The sequence below is a fragment of the Dromiciops gliroides genome, chromosome 1 (genome assembly GCF_019393635.1).
Source record: "Dromiciops gliroides isolate mDroGli1 chromosome 1, mDroGli1.pri, whole genome shotgun sequence".
Lineage (NCBI taxonomy): Eukaryota > Metazoa > Chordata > Mammalia > Microbiotheria > Microbiotheriidae > Dromiciops > Dromiciops gliroides.
In genome coordinates this window covers 570,625,487-570,640,482 of record NC_057861.1, presented here as the reverse complement: position 1 = coordinate 570,640,482, position 14,996 = coordinate 570,625,487, and the positions used below count along the sequence as shown (strand labels likewise).

At 36.6% G+C, this 14,996-nt stretch overlaps 1 protein-coding gene across 2 annotated transcripts in view; it reads left to right on the top strand.

Moving 5' to 3' along the window:
• The window catches only part of SYK (spleen associated tyrosine kinase), a 197,669-nt gene that overhangs the window by 174,634 nt on the left and 8,039 nt on the right, over positions 1-14,996 (top strand). For both annotated transcript variants that reach the window (XM_043977547.1, XM_043977546.1), the window contains 2 exons: positions 401-541; positions 4,464-4,576. In XM_043977547.1, the coding sequence (XP_043833482.1) occupies positions 401-541; positions 4,464-4,576 (254 nt within the window). The remainder of the gene's footprint in view (positions 1-400; positions 542-4,463; positions 4,577-14,996) is intronic.

Below are 14,996 nucleotides of genomic sequence, written 5' to 3'. Positions count from 1 at the left end.
AAGAACTGATGATATCTGAATACAGATAGAAGCATAATTTTTTTGTTAGTGCCTTTATCTGAAGTTTTGTTTTTGTCTGTTTTCTTTCACAACCTGCTAATGTGGAAATGTTTTGCATGACTACATATCTATAACTTATATTGAATTGCTTTAGTTCTTAAGGGGAGGTGGGGAGGGAGAAAGAGAATTTGGAACACAAAGTTTTTATAAATTGATGTTAAAATTTGTTTTTATACGTAATTTGGGAGAATAAAATTTTAAATAAACAAACAAAAAAATTTAAAAAGATTTTTAAAAAGAAGACAATAGGTTTCTCCCCTTTACTTAAAATAATTTTGTCAGGGGTTCTCTTGCTACTCATTGCTCTTTTCGTATAATATCTATAATCATTTGTTCTTAGGCACAAACTCATGGAAAGTGGCCGGTCAAGTGGTATGCTCCAGAATGCATCAATTACTATAAATTCTCTAGCAAGAGTGATGTTTGGAGCTTTGGAGTGCTAATGTGGGAAGCATTTTCCTATGGGCAGAAGCCTTATCGAGTGAGTTATTGTTAATTGGTTGGTATATGTCATCATTCAGACAGGTTAATAAAACATAAATCAAGTGAAAAATAAGGCTTATAGTTTCATACTATATTCAAAAGGACACAAATTTATTTTTCCTTATCTCTGCATGAGAAAATCATCTTCAGTCCTTTTTGATTAGGACCAAATTTATTGAAATTTTCCATTTGACTTTATGAAATATGAATCTTTCCACACTATAAGACTAGAATAATAACATCAATATATTTTTCTCTGTGCTTGAGTCTGGGGCTTTAAGTGATGGCTAGTAAAAATTGGATTATTCACTTGCTTTATTTTTTATCTGATTCAGAACCAGAAATAACTAATTTGAGGAGTTGTCTTTTAAAATCGAATTTCTAGCAAGTTGTTCTTTCCTTTACAATTATATCTATTATTATAGGAAATTCACCACTAGCATGTGTTGGGTTTTTTTTTTTTCTAATGCCTCACCATGGAATGGAGATAATTTTGAGTTGTTCTCAAAGATTATGCTATCAGCATCTGATTACTGTTATCAAGGTAGATGTAGAGAGCTTTATCACTAGAATGATGGTCATTAAATGATTCAATTTTTGGCTAAGGTAGCTTAAGAAGATGTGTACAAAGGCATGGGATGCTTTCAGTTTGTAATGTTGGGGGGATGGAATGAAATTATGGATCTTTTGAAGCATTGAAAGACTATTTTAATTGGAATTAATCCTCTGCAATACCTTGGGTTCTATTATGTAATCTAGGTTTTCTTCCTTTATCTGTAGCTTATTCAAGTGATACTGGAAACATGATTTTATCTTCATCTTAGAAATGGAAATACTACTTAGCAATAATGTAATAATGCAAAAGACTACAAATAACATGTTATTTAATTGTTTTTCTTTCACTCTAATGCCTGAGAATTTCCAAAGTATAAGTTATATAATTAGGAAAAAACATTCACCCTTTCCTTCTTTGATATTTACTCTAACCAGATTTATCATCTAAGCCAGATTCTGATTATTTACCAATGAACCTCAATATTTCAACACTCCCTTAAATACCCTAACTACTTCATTCCTCAATCTGCTGAATTCTCCTGACATTCCTCCATTCTGCCTCAGAAACACACAGTCATGGTCACACCCTCCAATTCCCTGGTAAAGAACATTGAAATTCTTTTGTTAGTATCTATTATCATTTTATCTCTATGTTTTTTTCCTCTCAAACCTATTCATTGTTCTCACCATCCAATCTCTTTCTCCCTCAGAATTGGCTACACTCTCATTGCTTTCCAATCTTGACCCCTTGGTGAGCCAGTTTAATTATACACTGGTTTTTACTCTCAAAACCCTTTACTCCTCTGTCCTTTTGTCCCTGACAAAACTCACAACTTTACAAAGTTTAACACTAGATTGTACCCAACTTCTGCCTTTATTCCTACTCAAATACCGCTGAATTGGAAGAGGTCATACAAATATGCTAACGGTGTCCACTAAATTCTTATTAACTAATCTCAACAGGGCTTTCATTTTGAAAGTTGAGCTCTTTTACTCTTCCCTAATTGATTCTCAATCCCTGTGCCCACTCTGGAGTGTTTCATACATAATCATCTTTCTTCAAACTTTTTACAATTCTCTCTCAGCTATGGCCCTCATATAATATACTTTACTAAAGAATTCAAGACTATTCACCAAGAGTTCCCTCTTCTCCCTTCTTCTTTATATCACTACTCCTTGAACATCACTCATACCATTTTCTCCTTTGTGGTTAAAAAAAGAAATCTCTTTTCTTCAATAAAGCCCATCCCTTTACATATACCCTTTATCTAATCCCTTCCCTTCTTTGACAGCAATATTGCCTCCCTTGCCCCCAATCATGTCTATGCTCTATAATTTTCATTCTCTCTCTACAACAGGTTCCTTCCCTGCTGTCTACAGGTACTACAGGCTTCTTTGCTACTGCCTCCAATTCACTCATGTCTCCCTCATCTTTAAAAAAACCCCTTTCTATGCCCTACTATTCCTAATAATTATCATTCTATTTCTATTCCCTTTCAGCCAAACTCCTTAAAAACGCATTCCAGGGGGCAGCTAGATGATGCAGTGGTTAAAGCACCGGCCCTGGATTCAGGAGTACCTGAGTTCAAATCTGGCCTCAGACACTTGACACTTACTAGCTCTGTGACCCTGGGCAAGTCACTTAAACCCCATTGCCTGCAAAAACAAACAAAAAAAAAAAACAAACCGCATTCCACATTCTGAGTCTTCTTTTATTCTCCACTCACTCTCTTTAATCCACTGCAGTTTTGCCATTTAACAACTTCTTCATTCAACTGAAACTGCTCTCTTCAATGACAAATACATTGGCCTTTTCTCAAACATTATCCTTCTTTATCTTTCCAAAGTCTTTGACAAATGTTAACCACACTTGCCTCCTCTTTTCTCTGTTTTTTCACATCAGTTTGAGCATCTGATTATCCTCATAGCTGTCTGACTGCTTCTTCTGTTTCCTTGATTGATTCTTCATCCATGTCACACCCCTAACTTTGGCTTTTCTTCAGGTTCTCTCCTGGACTTTATTCAGTCTTTTCTTTATCTGTCCCACTTGGGCATCTCATTAGTACACGTGGGTTCAATTACTATGCCTACACAGACCTATTATCTTCCAAGTTTCAGTCCCATGTCACAAAGTGCCTAATAAACATTTTGATTTTAATGTCTGACAAACATCTTAAACTCAACAGGTCCAAAATAGAACATAGTGTCCCTATCTAAAAGCCCATTCACTGTTTCTAGTGATTTTGGTTACCAGCATTGTTATCCTTAACTCCTCACCCCAAATATATAATCAGTCATTAATCTTGTTCTTATCTTCACATCTCACCCATAGGTCCCTCCCTCTCCTTTCACACAGTCAGTTTTAAGCCTTTATGGCCTCTTATCTGCACTATTGACTCTTTTTTGTGTGGGGCAATGAAGGTTAAGTGACTTGCCCAGGGTCACATAGCTAGTAAGTGTCAAGTGTCTGAGGCCAGATTTGAATTCAGGTCCTCCTGAATCCAGGGCTGGTGCTTTTTCCACTGTGCCACCTAGCTGCCCCCATACACTATTGACTCTCATTTGTTATTCCCATCTCTATCCTCTACAGAGCAAAGTCATTTCCCTAAAATGCCAATCACCTCTACTTAAAAAAAAATCTCCATTACCTCTACGACAGCATATAAACTCCTGTGTTAGTATTTAAATCTCTCCAAAACCAGCCCCCTTCTTACCTTTCAGTCTTATTTTACATCATGTCTCTACAACAATTTTGTAATCCAATATACCTACCAACTTAACTATTCTGCACACATTACTTCTTATCTGCATGAATTTGCACTAGATGTACCACATCTGTGGAACGTACTCCCTCCTTAATTTTACCTCTCAGAATACCAGGTTTCTTTCAAGATTCAGCTCATATACCATCTTCTACAAAAAGCCTTTTCTAACAAACCCTAATACCAATAGTAATGTTTTCTCCTCCCCAAACTATCTTGAGTTTATTTTCTATATTTTATATAAATTAGATGCTCTCTCTTAATCAAAAGGCAGGTACTGTTTCACTTTTGCTTTTGTATCACTATTGCTTAACAGTATCTGACATATAACAGGTGATTAATAAATGCTTGTAAACTGGTTTATGGATTGATTGATTCAGGGTATTACTTCTGCAATGGATTCTGAGATAATATGCCCAATTAACTTCCCCTCATGATTATGGCCATAATCTTCACATAAATATATAGATCATGTTGCTTTAAGATCCTTAGATCAAAGAAATTGATAGAAACATACTTGAGTACTTTTAATGTGAGTTGTAGTAGAAATGGTTGCAACACATATCTATTTTAATTACCTCAAATACCTTTCATATTTTTTAGGGAATGAAAGGAAGTGAAGTTTCAGCAATGTTAGAAAAAGGAGAGAGGATGGAGTGTCCTACAGGCTGTCCAAGTGAAATTTATGATCTGATGAAACTATGTTGGACATATGAGTGAGTACAAAATGTTTCCCTACTTATATCAAATTGCTTTATTTACTAGGTAAATCCCTGGTTTTCATATATGACATGTATATGTGTATATATATATATGTATATATATACATGTGTGTATGTGTATATGTATGTATGGAGGCCTATGTATGGTCCACATGGGTTGTCTAAATGCTGCTCACCAGTAGGTGACATGGATAGATATCTTAGGAACTGTCCAACCACTCTCCAAGAGACAGCTTTGAAGAGAGAAGAAGAATCATAACTGAGCTGAGCTGAGCTCATCTCTTCACCTATTTCTAAGACAAGTGCCAGACTAGAATACCTGCTCCACTCAACAATTGCTGGTTTAAGAATACAAGTCTGAGGAGGGGAAAAGCTACTTCCCTTGTCACTAATCTTAGCTTAAATTAATCAGTTTAGCCTTTTCCCATCAGTTGCTGGTTAAACAAGAGCAAATATCCAGTAAATGAAACAGAAATTGGAGATATTCAACAGGTAATAATATACCAGACAGCATATAAGATTGAATGAACTCTTTAGATGAGAGTGTGATAAAATTTCTGTTCAATACAGAGGGAACCTCTGATCTCAATCAAGGTCCATTTTTACTCTGAAGTCTTTAGTTGGAAACCATGAATGTGTTAAAGAATGTGTGTCTAACTCTCTGTGTCTCTCTTTCTGTGTATCTCTGTGTGAATGTCTTTCTCTGTATCTCTTCTCCTCTTTCTTTTCCTTGGAGTTGCCTTTTCCTGAAAAAAGTCTCTCTTTCTGAAAAGCCCTCTTACTAACTCTACCTGAGGTCTTCAGTGTCATGCTAAATTTCTATTTGGTTATAGATATATTTCATCTATCTACATATACTTTTGGCTATAGAATTCCATATAAACATAGATATGTATACACACACACACACACACACACACAGATGTAGAGGCACTATGGAGTAATAGAGCATTTATTTGCTGGTACAGTAGATAGATCATTGGACCTGGAGTTAGGAAGTTCTGAGTACTGAGTTCAAATCTGGCCTGTGCAACTGCAGGCAGCCAACTTAATCTCTACTTTGCCTTAGTTTCCTCAACTCTTAAATAGGGATAATAATAGAACTTATCTTGAAGGATTGAGAGATTCAAATGAGCTAATATTTATTTAAAAAAAACAACAACACTTAGCACAGTGCCTGGAAAATAGTAGGTGCAGCATGAGTGCTTATTCCTTTTTCTCCACTTTCCCATCTTCTAGATAGCCTCAAAGCCAGGAAAACTTGGGTTCAGGTCCTATCTTTGACATATTCACTATATGACTCTAGACAATTCAATTAACCTTAGTACCCTAGGCAACTCTCTAAAACTGTAATTTGCAGAGAAGTTGACTTTCTACATTGGTAGCAGGAATTTCCTCCCTAGGAGTTTCCTGTACCATTGAAATCAAAGATCCAGGCCCAATTCTCCATACATGCACTCAATGTTTCTACAACATATTCCAGGATTAGTACTCCAAATTGTTTACTCACCCTCATAGGTCATGTAGCTTCTTCCCTCAAGATTCTAGGTATATAACCTTGAGGGTGTAAGGTTGTCTTTCTAATACTAGTGAACACCCAACAGTATATTCTGTCCTCTGCCTACCCATTCCCTCAATATTATCAAACTGATATCAATTAGCTAGACTTAATTATCTTTTAGAAATGGATACTTGCTAAGGTGGTAAAATAAGAGCAGTAGATTTTTTTTTTAAATCCCATTCTGATTTGGATCATCCTTTACCACACATACATAGAGAGGCCAAAGGAAAGTAGGTTCAGCCTAGAGAGCACATATAGCAATAGTGCAGCTCATAGCTCCTGGTTTCTGATAGTCTTTCTTCCCTTCACAGAAAGTTTATGAATTTTCCTTTAACATTACATTCATTTCTCTTGAACTCCTTGTAGGATCCTAAAGCTAATTTTCTTCAGTGTGTCTAGGTAGTTCTTCATGGCTGTCAGCCATTGCTCTTCTGGGGACAATGCAAAGGCACCTATGAGAAATCTAAAATTTACTGACATTTCTAAATTAAGATGGGGAGGAGTCAAAGGTCCTCTCTCCTCTCTCCACTTTCCACCAAGTGATTCTGTCTTAGGGTCTTAGCTAAAATTGCTTTATACAGGTTGGCCCAATACTGATATGTGATGATTAAAAATATGAGACATAGTTTCTGTGTAATTTACTAATTTTTTTTAATAGGCAGGTAGCTTATTAATAAAAGGATGGTCAATGACCATCTCTCTCAGAGCAAAGACCCCATGGTGGTGGTACACAGGGTTTTTATACTCTTGAAACAGTAGGTGGACAATGGGAGCCATGAATTAACCCTTGCAGAGAAAGATTATCTCCAGCCTTGGGCAATAAATTCAAAGAATGTCCTCTTCAATAGAGGGTTGTCTAGGATAACCTCCCCCTTGGACTGAGAAGCCTTTGGTTATCCAGATAAATGGATCTGTCTCCACCTAAGACTCTTTGTAAGGTTGGGATTGACCCTAATGAAGTGATTTTATGGAATCTTACTTTCAAGGAGAAATGGACCTTGGAGTGGGGATGGGGGTGGAAAAAGAACTAAGAAGGAAGAGAACACTGCCTTCCTCTGCCCCAAGATTTCTCACAGATATACCAGATTTTAAACTAGCTAACTTTTTCTTTTTGGTGGGGCAATGAGAGTTAAATGACTTGCCCAGGGTCACACAGCTAGTTTTTTGTTTTTGTTTTGTTTTGTGCAGCAATGGGGGTTAAGTGACTTGCCCAGGCTCACACAGCTAGTAAGTGTCAAGTGTCTGAGGCTGGATTTGAACTCAGGTACTCCTGAATACAGGGCCAGTGCCTTATCCACTGCCACCTAGCTGACCCGGTCACACAGCTAGTAAGTGTCAAGTGTCTGAGGCTGGATTTGAACTCAGGTTCTCCTGAATCCAGGGATGGTGCTTTATTCACTGTGCCACCTAGCTGCCCCTAAACTTGCTAGCTTTTAAAAAAAATAAGAGCTTCATAGAGCTTTCCAATGCAAAAAACATTAAGGTATCATCTTTTTTTTTTTAATTGTATTTTATTTTTTCCAATTATACAAAAAGACAGTTTTTAACATTCATTTTTATAAAATTTTAAGTTGAAATGTTTTTATCCCCTCTTCCTAAAACATTAAGCAATTTGATATAGGTTATATATGTGCACTCATGTAAAACATATTTCCATATTAGTCATATTATGAAAGAAGAAACAGACTAAAAAGGAAAAAAAAAAACAAAAAATGAAGAAAGTGAAAATATTGAGAGTCCATCAATTATTTCTCTGGAGGTGAATACCATTTTCCATCATAAATCCTTTGGAATTTTCTGGGATCACTGTATTGTTGAAAAGAGCTAGGTCATTCAGAGTAGATCATCACAAAATGTTGCTGTTACTATCATGTTCTCTTGGTTCTGCCCACTTCACTTTGAATCAGTTCACATAAGTCTTTCCAGGTTTTTCTGAAATCTGCCTGCTTATCATTTCTTAAAGCACAATATTATTCCATTATTTTCATATGCCACAGCTTGTTCAACCATTCCCCACTTGATGGGTATCCCTCAATTTCCAATTCTTTGCCACCACAAAAAAAAAAAAACTGCTATAGATAATTTTGTGCATGTAGGTCCTTTTGCCTTTTTTAATGATCTCTTTGGGATACAACCTAATAGTGGTATTACTGGATTAAAGAGTATGCACAGTTTGATTGCCCTTTGGGCATAGTTCCAAATTATTCTCTACAATGGTGGGATTAATTCACAACTCCATTAGTGCATTAGTCCCTATTTTCCCACATTCTCTCCAACTTTTATCATTTTTCTCTTCTGTCATATTAACCAATATGATATTACTTCAGAGTTGTTTTAATTTTCATTTCTTTAATGGTGATTTAGAACATTTTTTTTTCATATGACTATAGGTAGCTTTGATTTCTTCATCTAAAAACTGCCTGTTCATATACTTTGATCACTTATCAGTTGGGGTATGGCTTGTCTTATAAATTTGACTCAGTTCTCTATATATGTGAGTGATATATATATATATATATATCAGAAACATTTGCTGTAAATATTGTTTCCAAGCTTTCTCTTCTGATCTTTGTTGCATTAGTTTTATTTGTGCAAAAAACAATTAAATTTAATATAATCAAAATTATCCATTTTACATTTTGTAATGCTCTCTATATCTTCTTTGATCATGAATTCTTCCCTTCTCCATAGATCTGACATGTAAACTATTCCTTACTGTCATATGCTTATGATCTCATCCTTTATATCTAAATCATGTAGCCATTTTGACTTTATATATATATACAGTGTAAGATGCTGGTCTATACCTAGTTTCTGCCATATTGTTTTTCAGTTTTCCTACAAGTTTTTATCAAATAGTGAGTCTTTATCCCAGAAGCTGGGGTCTTTGGGTTTATCAAACACTAGATAACTATAGTCATTTACTACTGTGTATTATGTACTTAATCCGTGCCATTGATCCACCATTCTATTTCTTAGCCACGATCAGATAGTTTTGATGGTTGCCACTTTATATTATAGTTTGAGATGTCGTATGGCTAGGCCACTTTCCTTTGCATTTTTTCCCATTAATTCCCTTGATATTCTTTTCTTTTTGTTCTTCCAGATGAATTTTGTTTGGGTTTTTTTCTATCTATATAAAATAATTTTTGGTAGTTTGATTGGTATGGCACTGTATAAGTAAATTAATTTAGACTGAAATGTCATTTTTATTATATTTGGTTCAACCATCCATGAGCAATTAATATTTTTACAGTTGTTTAAATCTGACTTTGTGTGAAAAGTTTTTTGTAATTGTATTCATATATTTCCTGAATTTGTCTTGACAGATAGAATTCCAAATATTTTAAATTATCTACAGTTATTTTCAAGTGGAGTTTCTTTTTTCTATCTCCCTGCTGGACTTTGTTTATATTGTGCCAATTTGATAAAGTTGTTAATTTTTTAAGTAGTTTTTTAATTGAGGCCGGATTTGAACTCAGGTCCTCCTGACTCCAGGGCTGGTGCTCTATCTACTGCGCCACCTAGCTGCCCCAATTTTAATTCTTATAGAAGACTTTCCACCACTTAAATGACTTAAGTGTTACTGGTCTACCTGGAACTTTATAATTCAAGAAGTCTGATACAGGCAGCATTAAATGAGAGAATACAATTAAAACAGAAAAAACCCCAGTATAACAGTTTACTAAGCAAGAGAAATGAAGTTTGTACATTTGAACTCTTTTTGTTGTTGTACTTACTGCAAATCATGAATTTTACAAAGTTGGGATAGTGTATTTCAAGAAATAATTAATAAAAACTACCTAAATCAATTAGAATGGGGGGGGGGCGGAAATTGAAGATTAAATGGTCAAAGGATTTGAACAGGCAGTTTTCAGACAAAGAAATCAAAGCTATCAATGATCATATAAAAAAAGGCTCTAGATCATTGTTGATCAGAGAATGCAAATTAAAACAACTCAGAGGTATCACCTTACACCTATCGGAGTGGAAAATATAACAAAAACAGAAAATATTGGTTGTTGGAGGGGATGTGGGAAAGCTGGGACACTAATTAACTGTTGGTAGAGTTGTGAAAAGATCCAATCATTCTGGAAAGCAATTTGGAATGATGTCCAAAGGGCTATAGAACTGTGCATACCCTTTGTTCTAGTAATACCATTACTAGGTTTATATCTCAAAGACATCCCAATGAAGAGAAAAAGACCTATTTGTACAAAAATATTTATAGCGGCTTTTTTTTTTTGGTGACTTAGAATTGAAAATCAAAGGCATGCCCATCAATTGGGGAATGGTTAAACAAATTGTGGTATATAATGGTGATGGAAAATTATTATGCAATAAGAAATAACAAGCAGAATGAATTTAGAAAAGCTTGGAAAGACATGTATGAAATGATGTGAATGTGGGAAGTGAGCAGAACTAAAAGAACACTGTACACAGAGACAGTAATATTGTTTGATGAAGAACTGTGAATGTCTTGCCTATTCTCAACAATTCAATGATCCAAGGCAATCCCGAAGTACTATTTTTTTATTTTAGACTTTTATTTTCCAAATTACATGTAAAAGCAAATTTTGACATCAACTGTTTTTTAAAACTTTGTTTTCCAACCTCTCTTCCTCCCTCCCCTCCCACCCCACCCTAAGAACTCAATTCAACATAAATTCTACATGAGTAGTCATGGGAGAAAATTCTACCTTATCTAAGTTGTGAGAGAAAACAGATAAAAACAAAACTTCAGATAAAGGAATTGTCAGAAAAAAAAATGTGTTTCAGTCTGTTTTCTGATACCATCAGTTCTTTCTCTGTAGATGGACTTCAATTTTCCTAAGTTCTTCCCCCACCCCAAGGACTCAAACAATTCAACATAAATTATACATGAGCGGTCATGGCAAACAACTCTACCTTATATAAGTTGTGAGAGAAAACAGATAAAAAGAAAACTTCAGATTAAGGAATTGTCAGAAAAAAATGTGTTTCAGTCTGTTTTCAGATACCATCAGTTCATTCTCTGTAGATGTACTGCAATTTTCCTAGGTTCTTCAGAGTTATATTGGATCATTGCCTTGCTGAAAATAACCACATGCTTCCCAGCAGATCATCTTACACTAATGCTATTATTTTCTATAGAGTACATTTCTCTCTGCTTCAGTTCATGTCAGTCTTTCCGGGTCTTTCTGATAGCATCCTGTTCATCAAAATTTTTATATAGTACCTTGAACTTGAAAGAGAATTTTCTCCACAATAGCCCAGCAGAGTAAGTTCCATACATTTTGACATTGTAGTCAATCATCATAACTATTTCCCTCCATTCCCTTCCAATGATATTTATTCTATTGTCTATCTTATTTTGCCCTAATCGTCCTCATAAGTGTTTTGCTACTGACTGCCCCCTCCCCTGCTCTACCCTCCCTTCATTCACCCTTCCCTCCTTATCCTCTTCCCTTCCTACTTTCCTGTAGGGTTAAATAGATTACTCTTCCCTATTGGATGTGTGTTATTCCCTCCTTGGGCCCACTCTGATGAGGTTATGGCCTTTGAGCTAATTCTGTTTTCTAAATTTTTCTTCCTCCCTCCCTCCTCAACTCTCCCTATGAAATGAAGCAATTCAATATATGTCATACATGTGGTGTTATGGTGAACATCTTCACCTTCCTCTAAAGTGTTTTGCTTTCTATAGCTCCCTCCCCCAAACTTCCCTTCTCTCCTTCCCCTCTTCTCCCCGCCCCCCAATCACCTTCTCCTCCCACTTTTCCTCAGGGCAAAAATATATTACTATACTCGCTTGAATATGTATGTTATTCCCTCTTTGAGCCAATTCTGATGATAGTGAAGTTCACTTACTCCCCCTCTTCCCCTCCCCTCCATAGGCTTTTTTCTTGTATCCTTCCTGTGAGCTACCTCCTCCCATTCCACCTCTCCCCTCCCCCTTCCCCCAGTCTCTTCCTTCTACCCCTCACCCCTATTATAAAGATATCATCATGGGTTAGCTAGGTAGCACAGTGGACAAAGCATGAGCCCTGGGTCCAAGAGGCCCAGAGCCCAAATCTGGCCCCAGACACCAGACAACCCACCTTATTTGCTCCACAAAGAACAAGGATACACAAAAAATAAATGCTTTACAAATACCATCCTTTCATATTCATTTCAGACCTGTGTCCTCTGTGTATTCCTTGCTGAAAAAGTTCTTATGAGTTGAAAGTATTATTTTCTCATGTATGACTGTAAACAGTTTAACCTTTTAATGTTCCTCATGATTTCTTTTTCCTGTTTATCTTTTTATGATTCTCCAGGGTCTTGTGTTTGAAAGTCTATTCAGCTCAGGTCTTTTCATCACAAATGCCTGAAAGTGTTCTTTTTCATTGAAATCCCATTTTTTCCTTTGAAACATTATGCATAGTTTTGCTGGATATGTGATTTTTTTTTTGGCTGTAGTCCCATTTCCTTTGCCCTCTGGTCCTTTAATGTAGATGCTGCTAGATCTTGCTTTATCCTTATTGGGGCTGCACAGTATTTGAATTTCTTTTTTCTAGCTGCTTGCAATATTTTCTCCTTGACCTGGGAGTTCTGGAATTTGGCTATAATATTCCTGGAGGTTTTCTTTTGGGATCTCTTTCAGAGGTGATCAGTGGATTCTTTCAATTTCTATTTTAGCTTCTGCTTCTAGAATATCAGGGCAATATTCCCTCACAATCTCTTGGAGGATGGTGTCTATGCTCTTGTTTTGATCATGGTTTTCAGGTAGTCCAATGATTTTCAAATGATCTCTCCTGAATTTATTTTCTAGGTCAGCTGTTTTTCCAAGGAGATATTTCATATTGCCCTCTATTTTTTCATTCAATTGGATTTGCTTTACTATGTCTTGGTTTCTCATAAGGTCACTAGCTTCCATTTGTTCAGTCCTAATTCTTAGGCAATTGTTTTCATCAGACAGTTTTTTTGTTTTGTTTTGTTTTTTGCGGGGCAATGGGGGTTAAACGACTTCCCCAGGGTCACACAGCTAGTAAGTGTTAAGTGTCTGAGGCCAGATTTGAACTCAGGTACTCCTGAATCCAGGGCCGGTGCTTTAACCACTGCGCCATATAGCTGCCCCATCAGACAGTTTTTTAATCTCCTTTTCCATTTGGCTTTTCAAACTGTTGACTTTTTTCTCATGACTCTCCCACATTGCTCTCATTTCTTTTTCCATTTTCTCTCTAAATGTTCCTTCAATCTCTCCTACTTTCTCTTCAATGTCCCTTTTGAGAACTTTCATGGCCTGAGATCAGTTCATATTTTTCTTGGAAGCTTTGGATGTAGGAGCCCTGTGGTTGATTTCCTCATTTGAGGCTACATCTTAATTTTCCTTGTTCCTGAAAAAGCTTTCTATAGTTCTGAACTTTCTTTGCTTGCTCATCTTTGATTTTAAACTCTCCACTGGGGGTGTGGAGGGAGTTACTTCTTGACTCCACTCCTGTTCCCAGCTTCAGAGGGTCCCAGGTGTTTTGGTTTAAGGGAGGGCAGGTTTTACTCTCACCTGGCCTGTTCTCTGGTCTGGAGATAACCTTAAGCCTACTTACTAAACAACCAATGAGCAAAGCTTTCTGTGGTGTGGTTCTTAGCTTTGATGAACCTGCACCCCTCCCCTCCCTGAGCCTCCCATCACTCAGGATTTCTTCCTGGTTACCTGCTGGGGTGGAACAGCCAAATTCTTCCCCCCATCCTGCTGGTAACCCTGAAGATCCCCCTGTCCAGCCAATCAGCCTTCTCACCTGACCGCATACTCAGTTCTAGAAGACACTGGTGCCATAGCTGATTCAGAGGCTCTGTGGTAAATTCCTCCAACAGTCTGTCTGTCAGCACGACCGCAGGGTTAGACTTGGTCTCATGGTCCAGCATGGCCCCCTGAAATCTGTCTATAATTTCAGCCCGTATTTTTGTGTTTTTCTGCTCCAGGGATTCTTTTATTGCTGTTTTTTGGGTAATTGTATCAGGAGCTCTGTGCATTTAATGTCTTTTCTCTGCCATCTTGGCTCCACCCCAATCCCAAAGTACTATTGATGAAACATACTATCCACCTCCAGGGAAGGAACTGATGTTTATTGAACAGACTGAAGCATGCTATTTTTCACATCCTTACATTTGTTTATGGTCTAATTTGCTTGTAAAAAGTGACAAATGTGGTGATGTTTTCCATGATCATACATATATAACTCATATCAGATTGTTTTCCACCTTGGGGAGGGGGAAAGGGAAGGAGGGGAGGAGCTAGGTGGTACAGTGGATAAAGCACCAGCCTTGGATTCAGGAAGACCTGAGTTCAAATCCAGTCTCAGACACTTGACACTTACTAGCTGTGTGACCCTGGGCAAGTCATTTAACCCCCATTGCCCTGCAAAAAAAAAAAAGAAGATTAAAAGAATGCCTGTTTCATTTCTGGAAAAAATACCCCAAAAGTTGATGTACCAGACATGTCATAGCTAAATTCCAGAGTTCACACATCAAAGAAAAAAAATACTGCCACCATTCAGAAAAAAGCAGTTCAAATACCAAAGGACCAAAGTCAAAAATCACACAAGACCTGGCAACTTATAATATTAAAAAGTTATAAGTAATCATCAAAGAAAAAAAAGATCTAACCTTTTGGACATATAAACAATTATATAAAAAGAAAGGTCTGAATCATTGAAAATTTAGTGAAAAAGCCCCTAAAGACCACCTAGAGAAAAATTCCAAAATAAAAAGATAAATACTTTCCTCAAAGGAAACACAATGTTCTCTCTCTCTCTTTTTTTTTTTTGTTTGGGTGAGGCAATTTGGGTTAAGTGACTTGCCCAAGGTCACACAGCTATTAAGTGTCAAGGGTCTGAG